At 39.4% G+C, this 22,642-nt stretch overlaps 2 protein-coding genes across 2 annotated transcripts; both read right to left on the bottom strand.

Moving 5' to 3' along the window:
• Window positions 1-127: 127 nt before the first annotated feature.
• On the bottom strand, window positions 128-13,945 carry col28a1a (collagen, type XXVIII, alpha 1a). Its single transcript, XM_043218150.1, has 34 exons — window positions 13,825-13,945; window positions 12,431-12,996; window positions 11,891-11,911; window positions 11,623-11,682; window positions 10,596-10,649; window positions 10,468-10,512; window positions 10,349-10,375; window positions 10,162-10,206; window positions 10,031-10,075; window positions 7,961-8,014; window positions 7,804-7,872; window positions 7,557-7,625; window positions 7,352-7,420; window positions 7,131-7,199; window positions 6,973-7,041; window positions 6,778-6,846; window positions 6,462-6,530; window positions 6,257-6,328; window positions 5,908-5,976; window positions 4,719-4,790; window positions 4,344-4,412; window positions 4,118-4,186; window positions 3,969-4,037; window positions 3,814-3,882; window positions 3,670-3,738; window positions 3,521-3,589; window positions 3,354-3,422; window positions 3,165-3,245; window positions 2,623-2,658; window positions 2,501-2,537; window positions 1,857-2,411; window positions 1,626-1,780; window positions 910-1,177; window positions 128-744 (listed from the first exon to the last, which is right to left on the bottom strand). The coding sequence occupies exons 1-34, from the start codon at window positions 13,943-13,945 to the stop codon at window positions 572-574; spliced, it is 3,522 nt and encodes a 1,173-aa protein (XP_043074085.1). The 3' UTR covers window positions 128-571.
• A 7,686-nt stretch (window positions 13,946-21,631) lies between these two features.
• On the bottom strand, window positions 21,632-22,617 carry rpa3 (replication protein A3). The gene is made up of 4 exons (XM_043218065.1): window positions 22,395-22,617; window positions 22,126-22,200; window positions 21,919-22,027; window positions 21,632-21,836 (listed from the first exon to the last, which is right to left on the bottom strand). The coding sequence occupies exons 1-4, from the start codon at window positions 22,491-22,493 to the stop codon at window positions 21,754-21,756; spliced, it is 366 nt and encodes a 121-aa protein (XP_043074000.1). The 5' UTR covers window positions 22,494-22,617; the 3' UTR covers window positions 21,632-21,753.
• Window positions 22,618-22,642: the final 25 nt, after the last annotated feature.

Here is a 22,642-nt window from a genome sequence, read left to right as displayed (position 1 = left end):
TTTCTTTTTTTTTTTACAAGATGTGGACTGGAGTGGTGTGAATTGCATGTGGATTATTGTGATATTTTTATCGACTGTTTAGACACTCATTCTGACGGCACCCATTAGGTATAACTGTTAAGCAAGTGATGTAATACCACTGCATTTGAAGAAACAAACTCATCTACATTTTGGATGGCCTGGTGGATGATTAAATTGTCAGCAAATTCTCATTTTGGGGGTGAACTATTCCTTTAACAGAACTCACAATTAACAGAAATATTTACTATTTCTATGGAAGGAATATTAAAAAATAAATGAATTTGTAAAACATTCAGTGCGACTAGGAAAAAATGTGCTACTTTGAATATACATGTTATTTTCTAGAAAATGGAGCAGCACTAGTCTAGTAAACGATATTTAAAATAGCGTTGACCCAAAGGACATATCTGATCTACAGTCAGTGTAGCAGGAATCCTTACTGTTCTCGTAAAACACATGTACGCCAATGAAAATGTATCTGCATAGTGCATGAATGCAGCGTCGACACAGCTTGATGTGAATCTGCTGAATGAAGCCCTCTGAGGGTATGTTATGTCTGGACACAAGTGTTTTGACAGAGGTCTTCCGTCTCGAAGCGGTTGCTGTTCCCCTGGCAGCCACCGTACCAGAACTGTGCGCATGCGTTGGCCTCCGGGTCGTAGTACCACATCACCCTGTACTCCCGACACGGCCCAGGATCCAATCCCTGCCTACAGCCTACCTCTGAAACACATACAAACAGCATACATCTGAAGTACTCCAAAGTGAACTGAATCAGGTTTCAATCTACATTTAAATGTGAACACTCAAGATGCATTTACAATGCCAGTTAATACCAGGTGTAGGCCTCACTTGGCCTGTATTTGTTTTGTAAGCAAGGGTGTTTACCTTTCATGAAATTGTTTGGCTGAGGGGCCGGTGGAGGTAGAGTTCGAGGAGGTGGGCCGATTTCTGGAGCAGGCCGCCAGTTTATGGGTGTCTGGGGTCCCACAACTGAGATGGAGGATTGTCTCGTCTTATCTCCAGCAGGCGCATCTGTCACCTTAGGAAGCTCATTTAAAGACCCATCAACAAAGGGCGTCCAGTTGTTATTAATATGCATATCATCATAGTCGTCTGGAGAAGAAGTGGTCTCAAACTCAGTTGGAAGTGCATCCTGTGAAAAAAGAGGTATTTAAAAACTGGCCATTCGGCCACTCTTTCCATGTTTTTCATTTAATACTTAGTAAAAATTTCACTGCTTCACTGCTTATTAATATATATTTTTTATATTAATTAAAACCTATATTTTTTTATTCATGGACATGTTTGCCTTAATTCCCTTTTTAGTTAAATCATGGCCATATTTTAATCAATCATTCTCTTGCTTTTGGTAAATTGAGACCATGCATTACATTTAAATTGATGAAATTTAAGTTACTTTTTTAAATCACCTCACCTCACCACAAAGGGTCTTGACAACTTCTAATTAGCTGGGACAACTTCTTTACAGTATGTTTAAAGACATGATGTGAATTTCCCACAAAAACTTACCCATATGTCATATCTAAAACCATATTACATAGTCTTCATTTGATGCAACAAGTAAATAAAAATAAAATGACCTCTTTGCCCTCTGTGATGAAATAACTCCTGGTGGGAACCTCAGTTCTGTCTGGAACCGGCTCAGGCTCAAATGGAGGGAATGTTTTGCCATTCTGACTGAAGAGCGGTCCGTCAACGCTCTCACAGATCTGACTCAGCAGTTTACTCTCCAGTGCTGCGAAATCACAAGACGTTAGCATAAGCGTGTTTAGTCAGTTACACCGTTTTAAAAGGAATGCAGGCATACGTACTGTGCAGGCTCATGAAGTCATCAATCAAGTAGACATAGCTTTCGTCAGGCTCAGATGCCAAAATGTTCATCTCGTTTTTAAACTCTGCATACTGGGCGTCACTGCTGTTCACGATGCCCACCACGAAGATTTCAATCCCAGCACTGTGAGCCTCTTCTGCAGCATCTTTCAGCCTCACTGCATCCCGTTTGTCAGCCTGACCATCCGTCAGCACCACCGCGACCTTTCTTACGCCCGGCCGGGCTGCTCTGAAGAGCTGAGTGGCCCGACGGATGGCGCTGCCCGTGAAGGTGCCCTCGCCCAGGTACGGCATCCTGCGCACAGCAGCTTTAATACTTGCCTGGTCGGACAGCTGTTGTAGGCTGGTCACCACCACGTCCATGTGACTGAAGAGAACCACCCCGACACGCGTGGCTTCATGACTCACGGACACACGATCGATCAGACCGTTCACGAAATCCTTCACCAGCTCAAAGTTCTCCGGACCTATACTTTCTGAGCTGTCGATGATAAAGACCAGCTCCAGAGGGCTTGTCCTGCATTTCAGACCACATCCTGAGAGAAAACGCACAAAAGTAAGTGCCCCCCACCTAAAACAGAACCTTTATATAGTTTTAGCTTGAATAACAGGGATGATTGCATACCACATATTTCCCGGATTATTCTGATCACCTGGTCTCTCTGTGGGATCAAGTTCAATATATGTTATTTATACAATAGAAGTCAGTCTTCTGAAAAAAAGTTTGAATAAAAATCTTTGACTCACAGATAGGCCGGGCTCTCCCTTCTCTCCTGGTTTTCCCTATGTTTTAAGTTGAATTTTATTATTAACAGAGTCAGTACTGCAAAGTGTATTTCTTCAACACACCTACCTGTGATTTCTCAAGCAGACTTAAAGACTAAATGGGCACCTAAGACTAATTCTAAAATTAGAATTGGAGGTAAACCATGAAATGAGTTTAATGTCTCTGGTGTAACGTTAATGGTTTTTCACATGCTTTTAACACAGAAACAGAAACAGTTTTGTGGGGCTCAAAACTGAATTCTGTCTCGAGTCTCACAAGTTTCTGGAACCATATTATAATGGTCTTGACATTAACTCATTTGAACTTGGATTTTAGATCAAGTCCTATCTTGAGTGCTAAAACATTGTGTATGTGGTTCATTCAGACCATCGTTTTCTGGACTTGGACTCTACTCTGGTCTGAACCTTGACTTGGACTGTAGCCAGTTCTGACTACAACTTTGCTCAGAAAGCCATGCAAATGTCAACTAGAACTGAATGGGGTCCTGGTAACTATGTATTACCTTGTCTCCTGTTTGTCCAGCCATTCCATGTTCTCCTATCTCTCCTTTTCTTCCACGTTCACCTGGTAGGCCCCTGTCACCCTGAAACCATCAGACTTTGTTAATTTTGTCATTGCATTTGAAAAGTAGCATACTATTAACAACACTGACATACATAATACAGTCATTCAGTGTTTTCCTATCTAGTACCTTCTCTCCAGGCAGACCATCACCTGGAGGCCCTCTAGGACCAGGGGTCCCTTGAAACCCAGGATCTCCCTGTGATCACAAAATGTTTATTTAAAGGTCTAAGCTTCTGTATGGTGAAATGTTTTGCTTGTTTTCCAAGTTGATTGAGCTGTAGTAAGGGTTTTTACCTTGGGTCCCTGAATTCCCTCTCCTGGAGGTCCTGAAAGACCAGGAGCACCAGGCTGGCCCACTGCACCCTATAAAAATCATATGCATTAATCAGTTTTGAATATATTCTGAGACTATGCAAAATTTATTTTAGGAAGTTTTATTGAACCTTTTGACCCATCAGTCCAATCCCTGGAGGCCCTGAAGGGCCCGTTGCTCCAGGCGAGCCCCGGTCTCCCTGAAAACAACAACTACATCAATTTAACCCAAAATACTAGACTAGATTTCAAATGAATTGTATATTGACAAATACCTTTGGTCCAGGAATTCCTTGTCCTTCAGGCCCAACTTCACCGGACTGCCCAGGCAACCCTGGAAGCCCCTGAGAATACATCATATATACAGATGCATGTTATTGGTTTTGTTTTCTGTGTTGTTCTTAGCAAAGACTCTGTCTCCTCTGCACACCTGTGGTCCAGGATAACCTTCCCCCTTCATTCCTTGTGGCCCCACTGGCCCTGGACTTCCTCTGTCACCCTGAAACATGCCAGCATAGATTTTATTAGGGCAAATAAAATCCTATTAAACTATACAGTAATAGTCTTTGAAGCTATAACCTTAGGGCCTGTAGTCCCGACACCTGGCTCTCCAACAGGACCTTGGGGGCCTGCAGGTCCTGGCTCTCCCTAAAAAAAAAAACACACAACCAACATAATATAAAGAACATACATACAATAATGTATAACATTCGGTTAGAATGCAAAAAGCCAAACCTTGTCGACAAAGGCACCAATCGTTGTGCAGATATTTAACTTTAGTACAAATATTCCTTTTTTTACGCACCTTTGAACCAGGTAATCCTCGACCTGGAGGTCCTGGTAAACCCATCATACCTAAACGTCCTGGTTCTCCCTAGGCATAAAAGAGATCTTTTATTACTAGTTTTAAAACATGTTTATAGAGTATATAAGACAACATGGATAGTGAGAGATTTATGGTTTTTATGGGTGGATATTCTCACAACGCAGCATGATTGTTAGAAGACTGATCATGAACAACCATAAAAGTGTACAGCCAAACCCTAAAGACCTTTTATGAACTCTTTAAAAGTCATCTGACATTCCAGACCTCTAAACACAACCACCTGGACATTAACCTCCACATTCCCAATGCAAAACCAGATTGTATGTTTTTAAGCTCTGTCACTGTCCCACGCACCTTTGCCCCCGGGGGTCCCGCTGCTCCAGAACTTCCTGGGAGACCCCGAGATCCTCTGTCCCCTCGGTCCCCCTGTGGAGAGATTCACAAACAAAATTTACAGCGACACAGTATATGACTATTATTCAGATTTTAGGTTGGAAATACCAACTCAGTCAGTCAGTCTCTTATTTACATTATAATTTTAAAACACTTTTGTTTAAAATATTTAAATATCGATCTGCTTCAGAAGACATGTGATAATCCCCTGGAGGCGTATAGGTTAGGTTTACGTCACAGTACTAGCAGATATATCTGATTTACGGAGCTTTAAAATAATGGTCACTATCCACCAGCATTAACAAATCTAAAGGAGCCAGCATACATCTTTAAAAAAAACTGAGACTGTGTTCATCTGAAAGAAGATATACATACACATACACATACACATAGGATGGCTTTGGGATGAGGAAAATATGCAGAAATTTTCATTTTGGTGTGAACTATTCCTTTAAAAGTCTCTAAGGACTTTTTTGTGGCAGTATATATTTAGGATTTTTATTCAAAATTTAAAACAGTATAAAATATATGATTGATTTTTTTTTTTTCAAATATTCTTTTATTTCAAAAAGTTTTTAATGCTCACCAAATCTGGATTTATTTAATCAAAAATGTGCAGCAATTTAACAATAAATTTATTACTGTGATAAAAGCTGAATTTTCAGCATCATGACTCCAGTCTTCATATGATCCTTCAGAAATCATAATATACTGCTCAAGAAACATGTTATTATCAATTAATAATAAATGTATTTATTTTGTTCAATTTAATTTCTTAAAATTAAATTTTATATATATATATATATATATATATATATATATATATATATATATATATATATATATTTTTTTTTTTTTTTTTTTTTATGTGAAATACAAATATCTGTTGTCGATATATATTAGAAATGGTTACAACATGTGTTAAACTCACTTTGAATCAATAAATTCACTTAATTGCAATGTAAAGCTTACATTTAATGGCACTGTAACCTAAAATAGCAAATACTAGTTTGTGGAAATGGCCATTTTTTAAGCATGACTGGTGTCAGTGAATGTATTCTGTGAATCACTGTTTGATCATAAGAGCCACATGTCAATTACAACTTGCTGTACGTAAACAGTTGTGGTAACTAAGAAAACATCATTGTACCTTCTCACCAGGAATACCTCTCCCGGCTGAGCCCTCTAGACCTCGAGCACCAGGTAAACCCGTCTCACCCTGACATAACGAACACAGTGCAGAAATACCAGGTGAGTAAACACATAGAAACAGGAATTCAATGCATGTTGTGGTAAAATCCCACAGCTTTATTTGATGCTTGCCAATATTTGCGCTCAGATGAGAAAACAGATGAGAAAGGTATTTCTTTGCCACACCTTAAAACTGCATATGACTGCATATGACATTCATTCACTTTTAAAGCTGTTCCACAGGTTACATTTTAATTGAAACGGTAATCAAAATACGAGAAACCAGTGACTCAGTAGCTGTCTCCTACCTTTGGACCCACTGACCCATCTTCACCCGGGATACCAGGAATACCAGGTGCTCCGACTGGGCCTGGTTCTCCCTAAAGTCATACAACCAATATACCGCCATTATTCAAAACATCATGGTGCTGTGTACTCAGTAGGGTACACTGAAAAATACGGAAATAGATCATATTTGATTTAGATAAGTAAGGGAATTAAAATTGTACATACTTTTGGTCCTGGTTCTCCTATTCCTCTCTCACCTTGCAATCCAGTTTCTCCAGGAAAGCCCTGGTCACCCTGGGATTAAATTTGAATGTACTGTGAGTTTACATATAAACACATAGAGCCCTTAATGGAATAATTCAGCCAAAAAACTTACATGAGGGTACCTAATTTCATTTTTGAGTGTTAATATCAATCACCGTTGAGTTACTTTTTTTGGGTCTATTCTTTTAAATGTGGTTTAAGGGATATTTGTGATAGTTTAGAATTAAAGTACTTGTATCAGATCACAAATATAACAAAGTAAACGCGCACAGTGTACCTTAGTTCCCACCATGCCCACTCCGGGTGGGCCTCTTGGGCCAGATGGTCCTATGGGTCCTGGGTCTCCCTGCAGGGAGAAACACCATATCCAAAAGCGTTTACAAAACAGAAGCTGCACCGTTATACCCTATAAAATAACGCAGCATGCAGCCTATGGATATAAGATAAGATGGAGATAAGAATTCCTCTTTACCTTTTCACCCTGGAGCCCAACTCCTGGAAATCCCATCAGTCCAGGCAAACCCGGTTGCCCTGTGTTACCCTGCACAAGTGAGAAACAACTGTCTTGTTGCTGGATCTTATTACACTCCGCAACAGCACGTTTTTTATTAAACTGAGTTGATACTTTACCTTATCACCCTTGATGCTGATCCCAGGAGGTCCACGTCCACCCTTAGGACCCTCAAATCCTCTGTCACCCTGAACAACAGTGTATCAGTGCAACCAGTCACATCAGTGCTAATGAGCAGACCCCGATTATTACATAGTATACTTAATTGTGAACTGAATGTAATATTCTCAGACACTTGTGAGTTTTAAGTTAAATCGAGGTTTTTATTGTTAACTCTTGCCTTCGGTCCTGGTAAACCCTCTCCGGGAAACCCTTGGTTGCCTTGAACTCCTGGAGGTCCTGATGGGCCCTAACAAACAGATACTAAATATTACTATATTATACACACATATACAGTGTACAAGATGTCTGATAGTTACAGTGCAACTCTTGAAGGATGAGGATGTGTGTCTCCCTCTAGTGTTTTTACTGATTATATCACTTACGGGCAATCCTGGCTCGCCGATACCAACAGGCCCAGTCGGCCCAGGTCTGCCTTGGCCACCTTTCTCCCCCTTTCAAAGCACAAAGAGCATGATTTCATTATAATTATACAATAATAAATGCATGTTGATACACCACCATTCACAAATGTAAGATTTGAAATGTTTTAAAAGTCTCTTGCTCACCGAGGCTAATTTATTTGATTATGAAGAAATCAGAAATCTTAAGAGTATCTTGTCATTTGATTACCTTCGCACCAGGAACCCCCATCCCTGGGTCCCCTGGGGGCCCGGTGGGTCCGCTGGGTCCTCGCTCACCCTGCATAGATGTCATACTGTTGTATCATTTTCATCTTTATCATTCATAATACGCGTCACGTCATAACAGTGCGTGGCAGTCTCCTTACTTTAGATCCGATGGGGCCCTCGGGGCCAGTGTCTCCAGGGTTACCATTCAGTCCCTGCAACAGGCACATATTCCAGTGTTAGTGTTTCTTATATAGTTCACTTGAGTTAGCTGTAACTGTGTGTGTTTTGTGTTTTAGCATTTCTGATGAATTTTAAAAATTAAAGTATTACTGATGCAGGGGCCATATTACAGACACTTAACATCTTAAATTAAGTTAGCCTACTTATAGGACTTTGTCAGAGATCATTCGTCCAATCTTTACCAAATTTTGCACAGCTAGGCACGGTGGCGGTAAAAAGTTCAAAAGAATTTACATTTGTCTGTAACGTGAATTAAATGGCCTGCCATTGACAATTTTTCATGAACTGAGCTATATCTAGCTCAAACTTATCAAAATATGACACACTTAGGCTACAGGACATTCAGAGTTTAAAATCGTACCTATGTGGGGCATTTACTGTACTGTGGATGTGATAATATTTTCTCCAACATAGCTCAGCTAACTTCAAATAATCAATAAATGCACAAAATATGTGAAAAACTAGCAGACGATGATGCTGTTTTTTGTAGGAGCCTTTTTCTGCCACTGAAATAAAAAAAAATAAAGAACGGCAACTTTTTTTTAGCTCACAATTCAGATTTTGTCTGGAAATTTATGTACTTTTTTTCTTAAAATTAATTAATACAAACTTGCAACTGTGAGTTCAATAATAATTAATGTATATACATATAATCGTAATTGCGGGATATCACCTTTTTCCTTTTTCCAATTCTTTTCATTTCAATCATTTAAATTCTGACTGTAAATCATTTCAAATCTGTCCCTATCCGTTTCTGTCAGTTTGAATAACCCTTATGTGCTAAATAAATGCATATAAAGTCTTATCTCAGAATATGTAGAATATAACATTTTCAGAATTGCGCATATTTGTGCAGACTGTTTAATTCGACTCCATAAACTCTATGATGTGGACCTTGACCCAAACCGGTCAGCTTGTTTCCACAAATTGTAGCTGCTTCACAAAAACTGAAACAGACATAGTAAAGCTAGCCGTGCCATCACTTATGATGTGTTTTTATTGGACACATGACAGCCAGACAGATTCCCCGTCACCGGAGAATGGACTGTGTGGGAAACTGAAGCTCTATAAATCTGAATCGGGTCAAAAAAAAGGGAGGCTGCTGTCATCACACCAAAAGCACAGGGACAGAGACCGAAGGAGGAGGGCAGGAGAGAGCAACCCCTGTCCTTGTGCTAATCCAGAGGAACAAAGACAGCCGTCAGAGAGGAACAATGGCCTGTAGGCCTGGATTCACTGCTTTGGCGATGTTACATTAGTGTAAGAACAGCCCTGATCCCTCGATCACATTCCATTAGTGCAGGGACAGGAGAGATCGTCCCACTGTGTGAGCCTGATCGTTTCCTCTCTGCGCTCTGGAGGTGTGTTACTCTTCACAATAATCATAGACTTTATCATAAGCTTGCGCTGTTCTTCGGTCTGCATGCAGATTTACAGACATTGTAAGCAGAATCCAATGTAACTTCCTGCTGATGTCGTCCATAGTTGAAAAGAAACTGAAATATAAATGTCATGTTTTGGTCCAAAGATTTATCAAAATGTTTTGAAAGGTTTCTTATGTTCACCGAGGCTACATAAAAACCCCAGTAAAAACAGGAACCGCGAAATATCATTAGCGTTTAAAGTAATTATAATACAATTTACAATGTGTTTTCACGTATTAAATTGCTTAAATGGAATATACTTAACATGCAATAATATATTTTTTATAAAAATATGAATTTTAGCAGCCTTCGGTGTCACATGATCCTCCAGAAACCATTATTAATTTTGATTTAGTGGTCTAGAAACATTTCTTATTACCCATTAAAAATATGTTTTTATAAATGTCACTATTTTTAATATCTTTTATATATTTAATAAATATATTTATTAAAATAAATAAATACATTATATTTTTAATCATTTTTGTTGCATTGCAGTACTGCGAATAACTGTCACCGTGCGACAAACGATAAATCACTCTAAATTCATGCATATATCACAACCTGATCTCCTCGTGGTCCACGTGGTCCTGGAGGTCCGTCTGGGCCCTGTGGGAATAAAAAACAGGATCGTCGTGACACTGTGCGGGGCCGCATACCGTCCGCAGATCAGAGAATCGTTTCCTAAAACCTACTTGATCTCCTTTGATCCCTGGGGCGCTACATTCTCCTTTCCCGCCCTGCAGAACGGAGACAGAGAGTGAAAGTTCATGTCGTTGTCCTGCTGTCTGATATCATCTGTAACATTCACTCTCACCGTCTGCTGATAAGCTTGCAAGCTCCATTTTGTAGAGAAAAACAAGTGAATTCAAATGCACTTGCCTTTTCTCCTTTTGAACCTGGTCTTCCCTGCGATAAAAGAAGCAAGAGCTCGATCAATCAGAGACCCAGCTATAAAGTGTATCATAACTATCTTAGAGCAATGTATCAGGATATTGTACCCTTAGACCCTCTAATCCTGGACGTCCATTTAAACCTGCCTCTCCCTGTGGATAAAACAGAGGAAATCAGATTGCAAAACAGCGCATCGTGCCATAAATAAAACCGAATTAGTGCACTGAAAACTTACTTTAGATCCTTTAAGACCAGGAGGCCCATCAAATCCTGGATCGCCTAGTTTACCCTAATATTTACAAGAAATTGCTAAATGAGCAGGCGTAATAATAATTTCAATTGTACATCTTTAAAGAACATGTTTAGATACATTTTTCTTTGTGCAACTGAATGATATTCATTGACCAGTGCAGGCTTTCCCATTCAGTTCAATAAGAGCGGGCGGATTGATTTCTGACAATGATGGAGAGCTGATGCGCGGCGTTTTGTTTTGTTAATCTCTACATAATCCGCCGGTCTTGATCTTTAACCCATCTGTGAAACACGGAGAGGCCTGGTGAAAGCTTCAGCACCTGCTACACTTGCGCTGTGGGAAACACTTCCTAGTCTTTGACGCGCCGCCCTCAATCCACCTGCTCTCCTCTGGCCATAAAGCAGAGCTTTCAGGGCGATGGAGTTAACCGCTTCATCAAACACAGCTCCGAGAGAGGATTACTGCTGTTTAACACTTCTTCCTCAAACAGTTTGAACTCTGTTTGTTCATGACTACAGCTCTGCCGAGTGTTTCCTCCACATCACAGACCTGATGTCTGATGTCTATGTGCTGAAACACCATTCAGAGTATTCAGAGGACCATTGACAGATACGGCTAGACGTTTTATATAAACCCAAATGTGCCAGGAGGAATGTTATTTTTAGTACCAATACTGTGAAATAGTATATATATACATTTTTATATACATTATACATAAATTTTACATAGTTCTAGTGATTCTAGAGATTTTTAAACTTACTTAGAATTAAAAAAAAAAAAAAAAAAATAAATATATATATATATATATATATATATATATATATATATATATATATATATATATATATATATATATATATATATATGTACTACTTTTAGTTTCCTTATAATATCAAAAGACATATTAACAATGCTAGTGCTGTTGTAATTTTTAATATCTACAGAAATATATGTATTGTATAAATATGTATTGTATATAATATGTACAAAAAGTGTGATATATACTCACCGGATTTCCGGGAAGACCTCTCTCTCCTTTTTCACACTGACAGGATTTGGGTTGAGGACACTGTAACAGAAACACAATCCCTCAGAGATACGCCAGCACTATAACATGTGGCGGTACATTTTGTACCAAAACAGTTTCAGCTCAAATAAATATTCTGTGAGGTACACAGAAAGGACTGCAATCTTTTTGCAAGTAAATCAGATTTACTTTAAAAAACAAACTCGTACACTCGTACATAAATGTTTTTTTATGAAATAACTATACTTACAACTGTGTTTGCAAGTTCACTCTGTAAAAGAGAAAAGAGAGCATTTTAGACCGGACTGAACAAAACTGTAAACCGTTACCTGATACATACATATTTTGAGGAAACTGAGATGTTTCTCACATGTGATAATTATGTTTCAAATAGCTTTTCACTACCTTTATTTTGCTAGCGGGCTGCTACCTGGTCTCATGGCATAAATGTACCTGTGTGCACTTTTTCTCGAGTCTCAAAACAGGTACCAATAAGTACATATCTCTGCGGTTTCACGTATTTTAACGCAACTGAACCACTTGTTTTAACGGCACGGTGGATATTTTGTTTCGAAACCGCTGCGAAACATGCCGTAAGCTGCATAAAAACAGTGTTGCAGAAATGTACCCAGAGGTACGTATTCTTTTGAGACCGGGCATAAATATATAATGCATTACATCTCCCGCGGAGTTTAGATTAGTGCTTGTTCAATGTGCATCTTACCATTTTAGCGCCCCGTCCGTCTTTCACATCCTCTAGGTGAAAACGGCCCTGTCTCTAAACACTCACCAGTTCCCTGAAGAGCTTGTCATCCAGCTGCGGGTCGGTGAGGCTGAACAGATGCTGCTGGGGCGGTGCGCTGGCAATAGACCTCAGCCTACCGTTGTCCTCCTCGTCTCGTGCGGATCCTGACAGCCCGATGACGAACATGCGGATGTTGTGGTTCTTGGCGTCCGCGGCCGCGCTCACAGCGCTGGGGCTGCGCGGGTGGTCCACCCCTTCCGTCAACAGAAGCGCCGCTCTCAGGCTACTGGGCGATGTCTCGGGGGTGAAGAGGCGAGTGGCGTTAGAGATGGCATAAGCTGAGTAGGTGCCGTGGCCGATGTAAGTCATGGCATCCACTCGGCTGTGAAACACGTCGATGTCCTGCCAGTCGCGGAAGTTGTGCTCCACTGAGACGGTGCTGCTGTACTGCAGGAGGGCGAGTCTCACCCGCATACGCCAGCCCGACACCCGGAGCTGCATCAGTCTGGTGCTGAAGCGCAACACGAACTCACGCTGCCTCTCAAACAACAGCATTTTGGCTTTCTCCGAACTGTCCACTAGAAACGCCAACTCCACTGGACAGAACATAGCTGCAGGAGGGGAAGAAGTGAGGATAGCACAGGTGAAGAGAGCAGACAGGCAGAAAGAAGAGGAAGACAGAAAGAAAGGAAGAAGACAAAGATGGACAGACGGACGGGTACAGAGACAGACAGAAAACAGAAAGCTGGTAAACAGAAGACAGAGACAGAGGAGAAAGACGGACAGATGGGGAGACAAATTGAAAGACTGACAGACAGAAGAGAAAGATGGACAAATAGACAGAAAGAAGAGAACGATTTACAGGCAGACAGAAGAGAAAGATGGACAGAGAGAAAGAGAAGTAAAAAAAGACAGACGGAAGAGAAAGATAGACAAACAGACAGACAGAAAGACAAGTACAAAGTACAGAAGAGAAAGATTCACAGGAAGACAGAACACACAGATAGACAGGTAGAAAGACGGAAGAGAAAGACAGGCTGACAGGCAAACAAAAAGACAGAAGAGAAAAATGCACGTGTAGAAAGAAGAGAAAAACAGACAGAGAGACAGAAGAGAATAATGGACAGACAGACAGAAAGACATGCAAAAAGACAGATTCAAGAGTAGACTGAAGAAAAAGACAGACAGACAAAAAGAAAAGTAAACAGACGGGTCACAGGTAGACGAAAGGCAGACAGACAGGCAGAGACACAGAAGGAGAAAGACAAAGGGACAGGTAGACAAAAAGACAAGTAAAAAGACAGACAGAAGATAAAGATTTAGACATAGAAAGAAGAGAAAAACAGACAGAGACAGATGAGGAAAATGGACAGACAGACAGAAAGACAGGTAGACAAAAGAAGATGAGCGAGACAGACAGACAGACAGAGGTTTCTTACTTTTGACTTCATTCTGCATGACACTGTTGTCCGGCTTCTGTCTGTTTTTTCTTCTGTTCTGGTTTCTAGCACTAGAGGACAGTATCAGCAGCAGGACACACAGCATCACACCACACTGCATCCTTCCTGCTCATTCACCGCCGCTCTGCAAGCCAATCAGATACAGAACAGGAAATATGGCCCTAATATAGTCTCTTTTTTACAGTATGGTAAATCACGACCATACTAAAGCCCACTAGCCTGTCTTATAACAGCCGGACAGACTTTCATTAAACGTTCATTAAAGCAGTCAGCCAGGTGTGGCTGTGGGTTACAGTCTTTTTTTTTATTAAAACAGTAAGCTGTGAAATATTCAACGCGTGACAAAAATCACTGTAATAATCAATAATCAGCGTTTCTTTACTCGGGTTTATATTAATGAGTAGATAATAGTTTATTGCAGTGATTAATAGCGACTGACTGCTGCAATGCATTACACCTGGACCAAGGAGAACCTAAACCTTGACTGTAGAAATGCAGAGGGGTCAGGAAGGGCACATCCCGTGAACCGTCCCGAGGCGGTCACGCACGTGGCCTGTCCAGTTCACCCCCGAAGGTGCTACAAAATCACCTCAGTGCCATAAATATTTAACTGAGAAATATCTACGTTTTATTGCATAATGATGCGATCCTTCTTTCCGCAATTGAATGCGTATTTTTATTTTTTCTAGTCAAGTCTGTAGAAGTTTGAGAATTAAAGTAATAAAATGATCGATTATTTAGCAAATCATGCCATTGACATACTATTTTATCTTGAACTTTATACCAGCAGCTGTGACGCATAACGAATGTCATCCGGACATGCAACCGTCTAGGCATTTGTCACGGTGGTTACTTACCAAAATGTTGACTTCTGTCTGTACCGTCCGTGTCCTTAATAACCCAGTGCAGTGACCGAGGTCCAGTCCCTCAGATCCTCATGGTGAGCGATATCTCCGTATGAAAGAGCTAGAGGGAGAACTGCAAAAAGTTTTATTGCGGCCAGGCATATAATCTGTGAATAATGCAGTAATACCCTCTGTAGACTGTGTCAGAGCTCAGTGTGCCAGTATCCTGACAGTAACCGGCTCACTGCTCTGGGACTCATAGAGTTAAACCCCCTTTTGTCGGTGGATAGGGAGGGCGATTATTCTGACAGCTCTGATTCCTGTACTCCTGTCAAACATTTTATGTGTGTCTTTTCAACCATTAGTTCACAGACATAGTGTAAAAAAAAAAAAAACCCTGGAAAAAAAAAAGAAGGCTTGTTTAAATTAAATTGCATTACTTATACAGTATTAATAAATAGCTTGTCTCTGACTTTAATAAAAAAAACTGCGGGCAGATGTAAAATCCTCTGGAAAATCTGCAGGTCTAAACTGGATTTCTGTCAGTGTCCTCAAGCTAAAAAGGAAAACGTCTCTTTTAGAAACAGAACCTCTCTCTCACCTCAGAAATGGCTTTTTAATATAGCTTTTTATTTATTTATTTTTACTATTGTGGCAAATATTGAATAGTCCAGTTTTCGATTATTCTTAAAGAATTTTTAGATGCGCCACAATTTAGAATGAATATGGGTTTTCGTGAGCTTAAAAGAAAAAAAATGTATAAAAACAAATATATGGGCTTATAATTAAAAGCAGAGAATAAATGTTTAGATAACTTGTAGACGATTTTTGTAAATGTACAGAAAATTACTTGGAACTGTAAAATATAAATCGAATTCAAATAAAGTTATTGTTTACATAATATATTTGTGTATACTAGTTCTATTTATTATGTATATATATATATATAAATACAAATATGTATACATTTATTTTAAGTTTTTTAATTTAAGAATTTTTCATGCCATTGCATTGTTTAGAGCATAAGAAAAATTTTTAAATGAACATTTTTAAAAATTAAATTTAATTCATATTTTATTTTATGGGCTACTTTTCCCCAAAAAATTAAATGGCATGAATAGACATTAAAAAGGCAAAAACAACATGATTTTCTTTTAAACACACCTATATATATATATATATATATATATATATATATATATATATATATATATATATATATATATATATATATATATGAATAATATGAATGTGTGTGTGTGTGTGTGTGTGTATATATATATATATATATATATATATATATATATATATATATATATATATATATATATATTAATACACACACATGCATGCTTTGCAGTTCAAATAATAGATGTTTGTTGATGAGTCCCTTGTTTGTCCTGAACAGTTAAACTGTTGGTTTTCCAGCATATTTTGCTCATTTTAACCATTTCCAGCAGTTACTGTATGATTTTTACACTGCGCACGACCGAGGGACTCATGTTTCCAAAAGGTTAAAACATTGCAATGCTCCAGACAGAAACACAATGCATTAAGAGTAAGGGGTGAAAACCTCTGAAAAGAATGAAGATGTGTGTTTCACTTATTACTGCCCTTCAGAAGACGTACACGTTTCCCACAAGACACGATAACTACAAATCACCTTCAGTTTGCCTATTACACAGCCACGACGACTGTCTTTCTCCAGAGCAGAAACAATAATAGAGAACGAGTAGGTGTGTTCGAACTTTGGATCTGGTATCTACTTGTTTCGAGTGTTTCCTTGAACTCCACACAGGTCAGAAAGCGGTCACGTCACATACCCTATTCCCAACCTTGTCATCTTCTAAAGGTAAGAACATGAACGCACATTCCTCCTCCCATCTGATAAACCTCGGCTCTTTGAAAAATGCGGAGACTATCAAACCCTCTCGATGGCCCACTGAGTGAAATACCTCTCGGCCTGAAAAGCTACAAAAAAGTGACAGGGCAACGAGGCACTCAGAATGACTTACAGGGAGGAGGAGCCGAGGAACATCAGTGGACAAAAACACGGCAAACACAGCTGTCATTCACTTACCTTCACGAGAAAACTCATTTGTCATCGGTATGCCTCGGAAGGTCAAATATATGCTTCCTCTAATGTAAAAATCATAAATCTGCTTAAAAACACCTCAGACATTGGGCTGGTGTAGTTACATCTAAGCTGTGCTTCAGTGTGTAAAGATCAGTATTCTGACAGCGTGACTCCATCAGGAGCCGTATTTCTAAACAGCACTCAACATGTCTCACGGAGAAACCTGACAATCGATACAAGTGATATATGTCTTTTATATTTACATCCGTATGATTTTCGTCCCCATCCTTAAAGGTGAAACGTTTGACTCTGTTAAACTGTCATTGTATTTTACACCATAATACAGGCCCATAACAAATTTCTTATGACTGCAAAAAGTGTAAACCAGCATATTATTATTACCGTAAAGAGCTATTGAGTCCGTTAACGTTCGTTTTATTGGTATAAATTGATGTATAGGGCTATGGGTTGGTTCAGTGCTGCAGGAATGTATTTGGTTTTGGGAGTCCCAAACAACAAGACACCTTAATTTTCCTATAATATTCATTTATTTAACCTTATTTGTTCAATCGACTGACTCTTAAACTGGCGATTTCATTTAAAGCCGTTTCATTTGTGAGCGTGAAGGCGACTGATCTATAATAGACAGCGTTATGCAAGATAGATAGATCACCAGCTGATCTATAACAGACATCATATATAGATCGGTATCTGAGACTCGTTTTAAGAACAGCTTCAGTGATTCAGAGTTGACTCTTTCTTTTGAGAGACGATAACTTTATACGTGTTGCATGATTTAAAACCTACGTTTTTTTCAGTGTGATAAGATAAAGCCATTTAGAAAGTATTTTACCATAATTTACTCTGCTATTTACTCCATTTGCTGACAGCGAGAGAATGACATGTTATGACAGTTCTTCTACAAATTGCATCTGTTTGAGTTTGACAAGTTAGTTTTAGAAGAACGTGACGGCTCCTCTCAGCTGCTCTACTTCATATCCCATTTTTCATTTTTAATCATTTCAGTAGAGCTCCCAAATTGAAGCAAATTCCCAATGTGCTGCCCGGGGCGCGTCGATGGGATTCACGACAGGGAAAAAACTAATGGAGCGGCGTTTTAATCATTCCGTGCCTTTAAGGGCAAGAAAACCAACCGCAGAATGAGCTTCGATTTCGCTCGGCGTGAACTTTGGGTGTTCGGCGTAAATAGTGCGAAGTGATACGCGACTTCAAAGCGCTGCAGAGGTTTGCTGTTCAGGGTTTAACCGCCCTGGCAACCTACACGCGTGACCACGGGCTACGAAGGGTTTCTTGAAGACGTCGTGCGCGGGTGATTTGTTAAACATGTCAGGAGATGATATGCAGAAGCCTTCCCGAGGCAGCGAGTACATCCGTGGAGCGAAAAAAAAACCCCTGATGAAAACACTTAAACCCGAGACGAGCCAGAAAAAAAGCCTTTTTTGAAAGGACGACACGTTATAAAGCGTGTGAAATACGTTCTGTCAGCAGGTTGTGTGTTTTATTGAAAGGTCAAGGTGATGTCGGCTCACCGGGGTCATGAACTTTTAACAGATTTGCACATATTTGGTCACGGGCGTTTCAGTTATGAAAATGCATGAAGAAGACTATTGCGCAAAGCAGATTAGCACCGTTGGTGACATTTAGAAAAACCTACCTGCAAAGCTGCAAAGTTTAAAGTTTTTCTCAATCGCTTTGGCTCAATCATCCTTGACATCCGCAAAAAACGGTAAACGCATTTCTCAAAACAATTCGTGCAAATAGCAAAGCACCACCTGCAGAAGCCAGTCTCCTGCTCGAAATCCTTAGTTCATCTCTCAAATATTAAAAAATCTGTGTTAATGTACACGTCAGCCCAATCCGAACGGGTCCTCGTGGGGTTGTGTACAGATAAGACGGTCAGATAGTCATAACAGTGACATAACAGACATAACAGGGTACTCTAGACGGCAGTTGCTGTACTGAAATGGAGAAGCCATTTCTTATGTATGTCATATATCCATTTCAAAAATACACATTACTGTGTGTGGGATATTGATTGAATTACTGAGGACGTGGTCTGTCTCACAGTATTTAGCTGCGCTCCTCAGCCATTGTGAGGCCGTGACTGACAACATGGTCCACAAAAGCAGCCCTTATTTCATCTGATATGCGCCTCTGTCCTCTGTCACCCTTCCTCCATTAATCTTCACTCCTCTTCCTCATCTCAGACGTTCACCCCGATCGTTTTCTGGACGTTCGTCCGCTCTCAGAATTAGTCACTTCTGTGCCGTCCTCTGTCTACATATTCTTTCCAGCCGAATATTCGTGAGATGCACCTTTGAGCTATTTTAGAAAACTGGTTTATAATTAGTTTCTCTGTATTTTTCTCCTTACTGAAAGATTCACTCGCACAACTCGCGGCAGATGTTTGGAGGGGTCTGACTCCCAGTACAGCACAGAGGACTATATAATACATTTTGAACGTGATTATTAGAAAATGAAAATGAAAATGTAGGAGCAGATGCTTGAATGTACAAAAAGCAACTGCAATTAGTTTATAAGACTGGGAATAGCTTTGAGAGTTTCAGTTCTGATCTGAGAAAAACTGTAAGCACTAATATATTTTTTTAAGTAAATTTTGTAAATGTTGACGGGATTTTGTTTTTGGTATAAAAAGAAATATAGGATGGAAATGCTGCTTTTCTCATTCATTCTTTGTGCTGAGAATAAAAAGATGTTATTCTTATCCGGTAATTAAACGAATCATTTAGACGTCAAAGATTTAAAAGTTAATTATGTAATGCTCCCTGTTTTTGGTGTCATTTTAAATGTAAAGTATGTTTTCTGAATGATAATTGTTCGCAGTGTTATGAGGAAGCGAGCTCATTTTAAAACCGTTTCCCTGGTCTGAGTGAGTTCTGAAGGCGAGATGAATCACTCTGTCTAGATTCATGTTGGTAATGAAAACGGTTTTGAAAATGCGGTTTCAGTATTGATCAATGCTTGTTAGCAGATGAAAAAACTAATTTAAAGCAGCTTTCAGGGTGCAACTTTGCAAGTTGGTATCTTTCAAGCATCTTGGAGACAGTTCTTCTAGATTTGGTCTCTCTTTTTTTCTGATTCTTCAATGAATCCGAACGAATGTTTAAAAATGCACCGGCTATATAACCGACTACAACAGTGATGTAACTCTTTTCCAATACGTGAAAACCGGTCAATTCTTTAAATATTTCTCCACATACTGAGCCAGCCACAGATACCGCCATGCTCCTGTGTGAACTTGCAACAATATGGCAGCTGCTTGACCTCAGGCAACTCCTCGCCACAGCAGTGAGCACTACAAAGGGCACCTATTGATCATCATATAAACAGGCGTCTTTTATTCTAGCAGCGTTTATGCTGATGGAGATGGTTTGTCTCGTCATAAACGAACGGGAGTATGATAGCTGTACTGAAGGGACTGCTCGAGGTGCTTGGCTCATTCAGCCCCTTCTGACACTTTGTCATTTACTGATTGATGAATTTTGTAATGGTACAAGTTCTCTTTCTCGCATTAATAAAGAAGGAAATTCCAGGCGTCTGGTTTTAGTTTCCCATGGGTCACCGCTGTATAAACCGTGTTTTGAGAATGTAAAAAAAACTTAGTTCAGACAAGACGACCTTTCTCTTCACCTCTGGCCAAAATAAGAGTATATAATAATAACACACTTTAATGCTTGCTTCGGTGGAAACAGTGTTATCCTCTCACATGAAAACACACCAGCATATTTGTCTAAGGCTGCTTCTTTTTTTTCTTTGCTTATAAGCAGTGCTTGACCTGTGCATCTCCTCATTCAGACTTATTTTTCGGTGTAGAAAGCAATATTATGGGTGGAGCGATTAGCCAAAAGCAACAGTTTAAAGCGAACACGTTTTAATGATGGATTTGTTTCTTATTTCCCTTCACAGCGTGTTGTTAACTGATGGAGTCTTCGTAGATTCTGACGGCACCCATTCACTGCCAAGGATTCAGCGACGAGCTTGTGAAGTAATGCTGGATTTCTCCAAATCCATTCAGATGAATAAAACTCATCTGCTTCTTGGATAGACCGGGGGCAGTGCATTTTTATCTTTATTTTTAATAGTTAATGGTGCATTTGAACTCTTGAAGTGCCATCTTGGTCGAAGTCACAACGTGATACCGGTTTAGTTTTTCATTTTACTGCCATCTAGTGGACAAATATGCATAATCAAACAGAATTGAGATATTTGTGTGGGAAAAAAAAGACCAAAATAATTGAGCTTGGAGACACTTTCAGGAAATGTTCGGAGACAAGCATAGGATATATAATAAAATCATATGGAGAAAAAATGAAATTAATTCTTCTTTTAATGTAGAATATGTCTGTAGACCAGCATCATATATTATTATTTTCAATAAAAGTGATAAAAACTGATTATTTTTTGGCAATACATAGCAACTTGTTTTAATAAGCTTATCTGGCAGTTACTCGGCACATGCCTATGAACAGTCCCATCATTTAATACAGAATATACTACAAAATCGCATTTAACCTCATCCTTCTTGTATCCGTGTAGTCAATGTACATTTAAACATTCAAAACTTACTTAGAAACAAACACATCAGATGTACATTCATATTTAAATCAAGTATTAACCATAATTAATCTGTAAAATCAAACAGCAAGAGAGTGGCTGAACGAATGAGAGATCGGGGGGCTCGCTTTTATAGATCAATTACAGAAACTGTTTTGAGTTCTTAAAATTTCCCTCATAACCATGATTTGTTCATGATTAAAAAAATAAATAAAAACAATAATTCCAAAATGATATCGTCAGCATATGGTCAATTAATAATGCAACCAAGGGTTTAAAGGTTTTATTCCAAGTAACAAAAACAAAACAATGTTTACATATTTTTTTTTTTACAAACACAGTAAATATCGAATTATAAAGAAACTGTAAAAGGCGAATAAAAAGTGCAGTTCAACCACTTAATGACACCTCAAACGGGTAATACTGGGGAAAATCATGGAGAACTTTCAGGCCTTCGTTGTACAGCTCCAGATCTGCAAAACAAAAGAAAACGGTTTACATCGAAGTGCACGCAGTGAGACTAAAATGAATCTGTATCGGTATAAGAACGGGTACCAAAAGAGATTTTGTCCTCTCGATACTGAGTGTACGAAACAGCCATAATTTCTCCTTTGTTCGACACCATCCCGATAATCTCCACAATCCCACTCAGCTCCTCATCCAGCTAAATGGGACAGAAGAGAGAGAGAGAAAAACATGCTTAATGAATTAAATAACAGAGAGAAAGAGAGAGAGCTGCAGGATACCGCTCCGATCACTCACAGGTTCATTGAGCTCCACTGATGCAGACTTTCCTTCTCCGTCTGACAGAGTAAGAGCCTTTCCTGATGGATGCACCTGTCAACACACAAGCTCTGTTACACAACATAATGCGCACGGATAGGCACACGATACTGAAAACTACTCAAAGGCTCCTATCATATATCATTCGCTTTTATTTCCCATTATATAGAGTAAGAAGGTTCTGTGAGGAGTTCATGTATTAAATCGACTGATAATACTTTCAGGCTAGCAGTGTGTTATTAAAACACCTTTTCCAAGCGTCCAACGAAGCAGACCGGTCGCCCGATGTATTGAGCCAGCATCGACGCGTTAATTCTGGGCTTCGGAGACTCGTAAACGCCTGTCATTGTGGAGGTTTGTGACAAATCATACACAAAAAGTAAAACCCGAAACGATCCACAAGCTGTCTATCGCCGGAGACGCGGGAAAACTTAGAGCAAGTGACGTATTCCACGACGACGCCGCTTCCGTTGCGTCGCAGAAAAACGTTAGAAAC

Source organism: Puntigrus tetrazona, chromosome 19, assembly GCF_018831695.1.
Source record: "Puntigrus tetrazona isolate hp1 chromosome 19, ASM1883169v1, whole genome shotgun sequence".
NCBI classification, from domain to species: domain Eukaryota; kingdom Metazoa; phylum Chordata; class Actinopteri; order Cypriniformes; family Cyprinidae; genus Puntigrus; species Puntigrus tetrazona.
Note: the sequence above shows the minus strand (reverse complement) of the source record. Positions and strands in the feature narration are given on the sequence as shown.

Bases quoted from the DNA above. Each gene is read 5' to 3' on its own strand.
- col28a1a (XM_043218150.1), bottom strand. From the start codon at position 13,945: ATGCAGTGTGGTGTGATGCTGTGTGTCCTGCTGCTGATACTGTCCTCT. The intron at 7,873-7,960 runs GTAAGGAGACTG...ACATCTATGCAG, and splicing joins AGGGCCCCATCGGATCTAAA to GGTGAGCGAGGACCCAGCGG. The intron at 3,739-3,813 runs GTATTTGTCAAT...TGTTGTTTTCAG, and splicing joins AAGGAATTCCTGGACCAAAG to GGAGACCGGGGCTCGCCTGG.
- rpa3 (XM_043218065.1), bottom strand. From the start codon at position 22,493: ATGACAGGCGTTTACGAGTCTCCGAAGCCCAGAATTAACGCGTCGATG. The intron at 22,028-22,125 runs GTGAGTGATCGG...TGTCCCATTTAG, and splicing joins CAGTGGAGCTCAATGAACCT to CTGGATGAGGAGCTGAGTGG. The intron at 21,837-21,918 runs GTACCCGTTCTT...TTTGTTTTGCAG, and splicing joins AGAGGACAAAATCTCTTTTG to ATCTGGAGCTGTACAACGAA.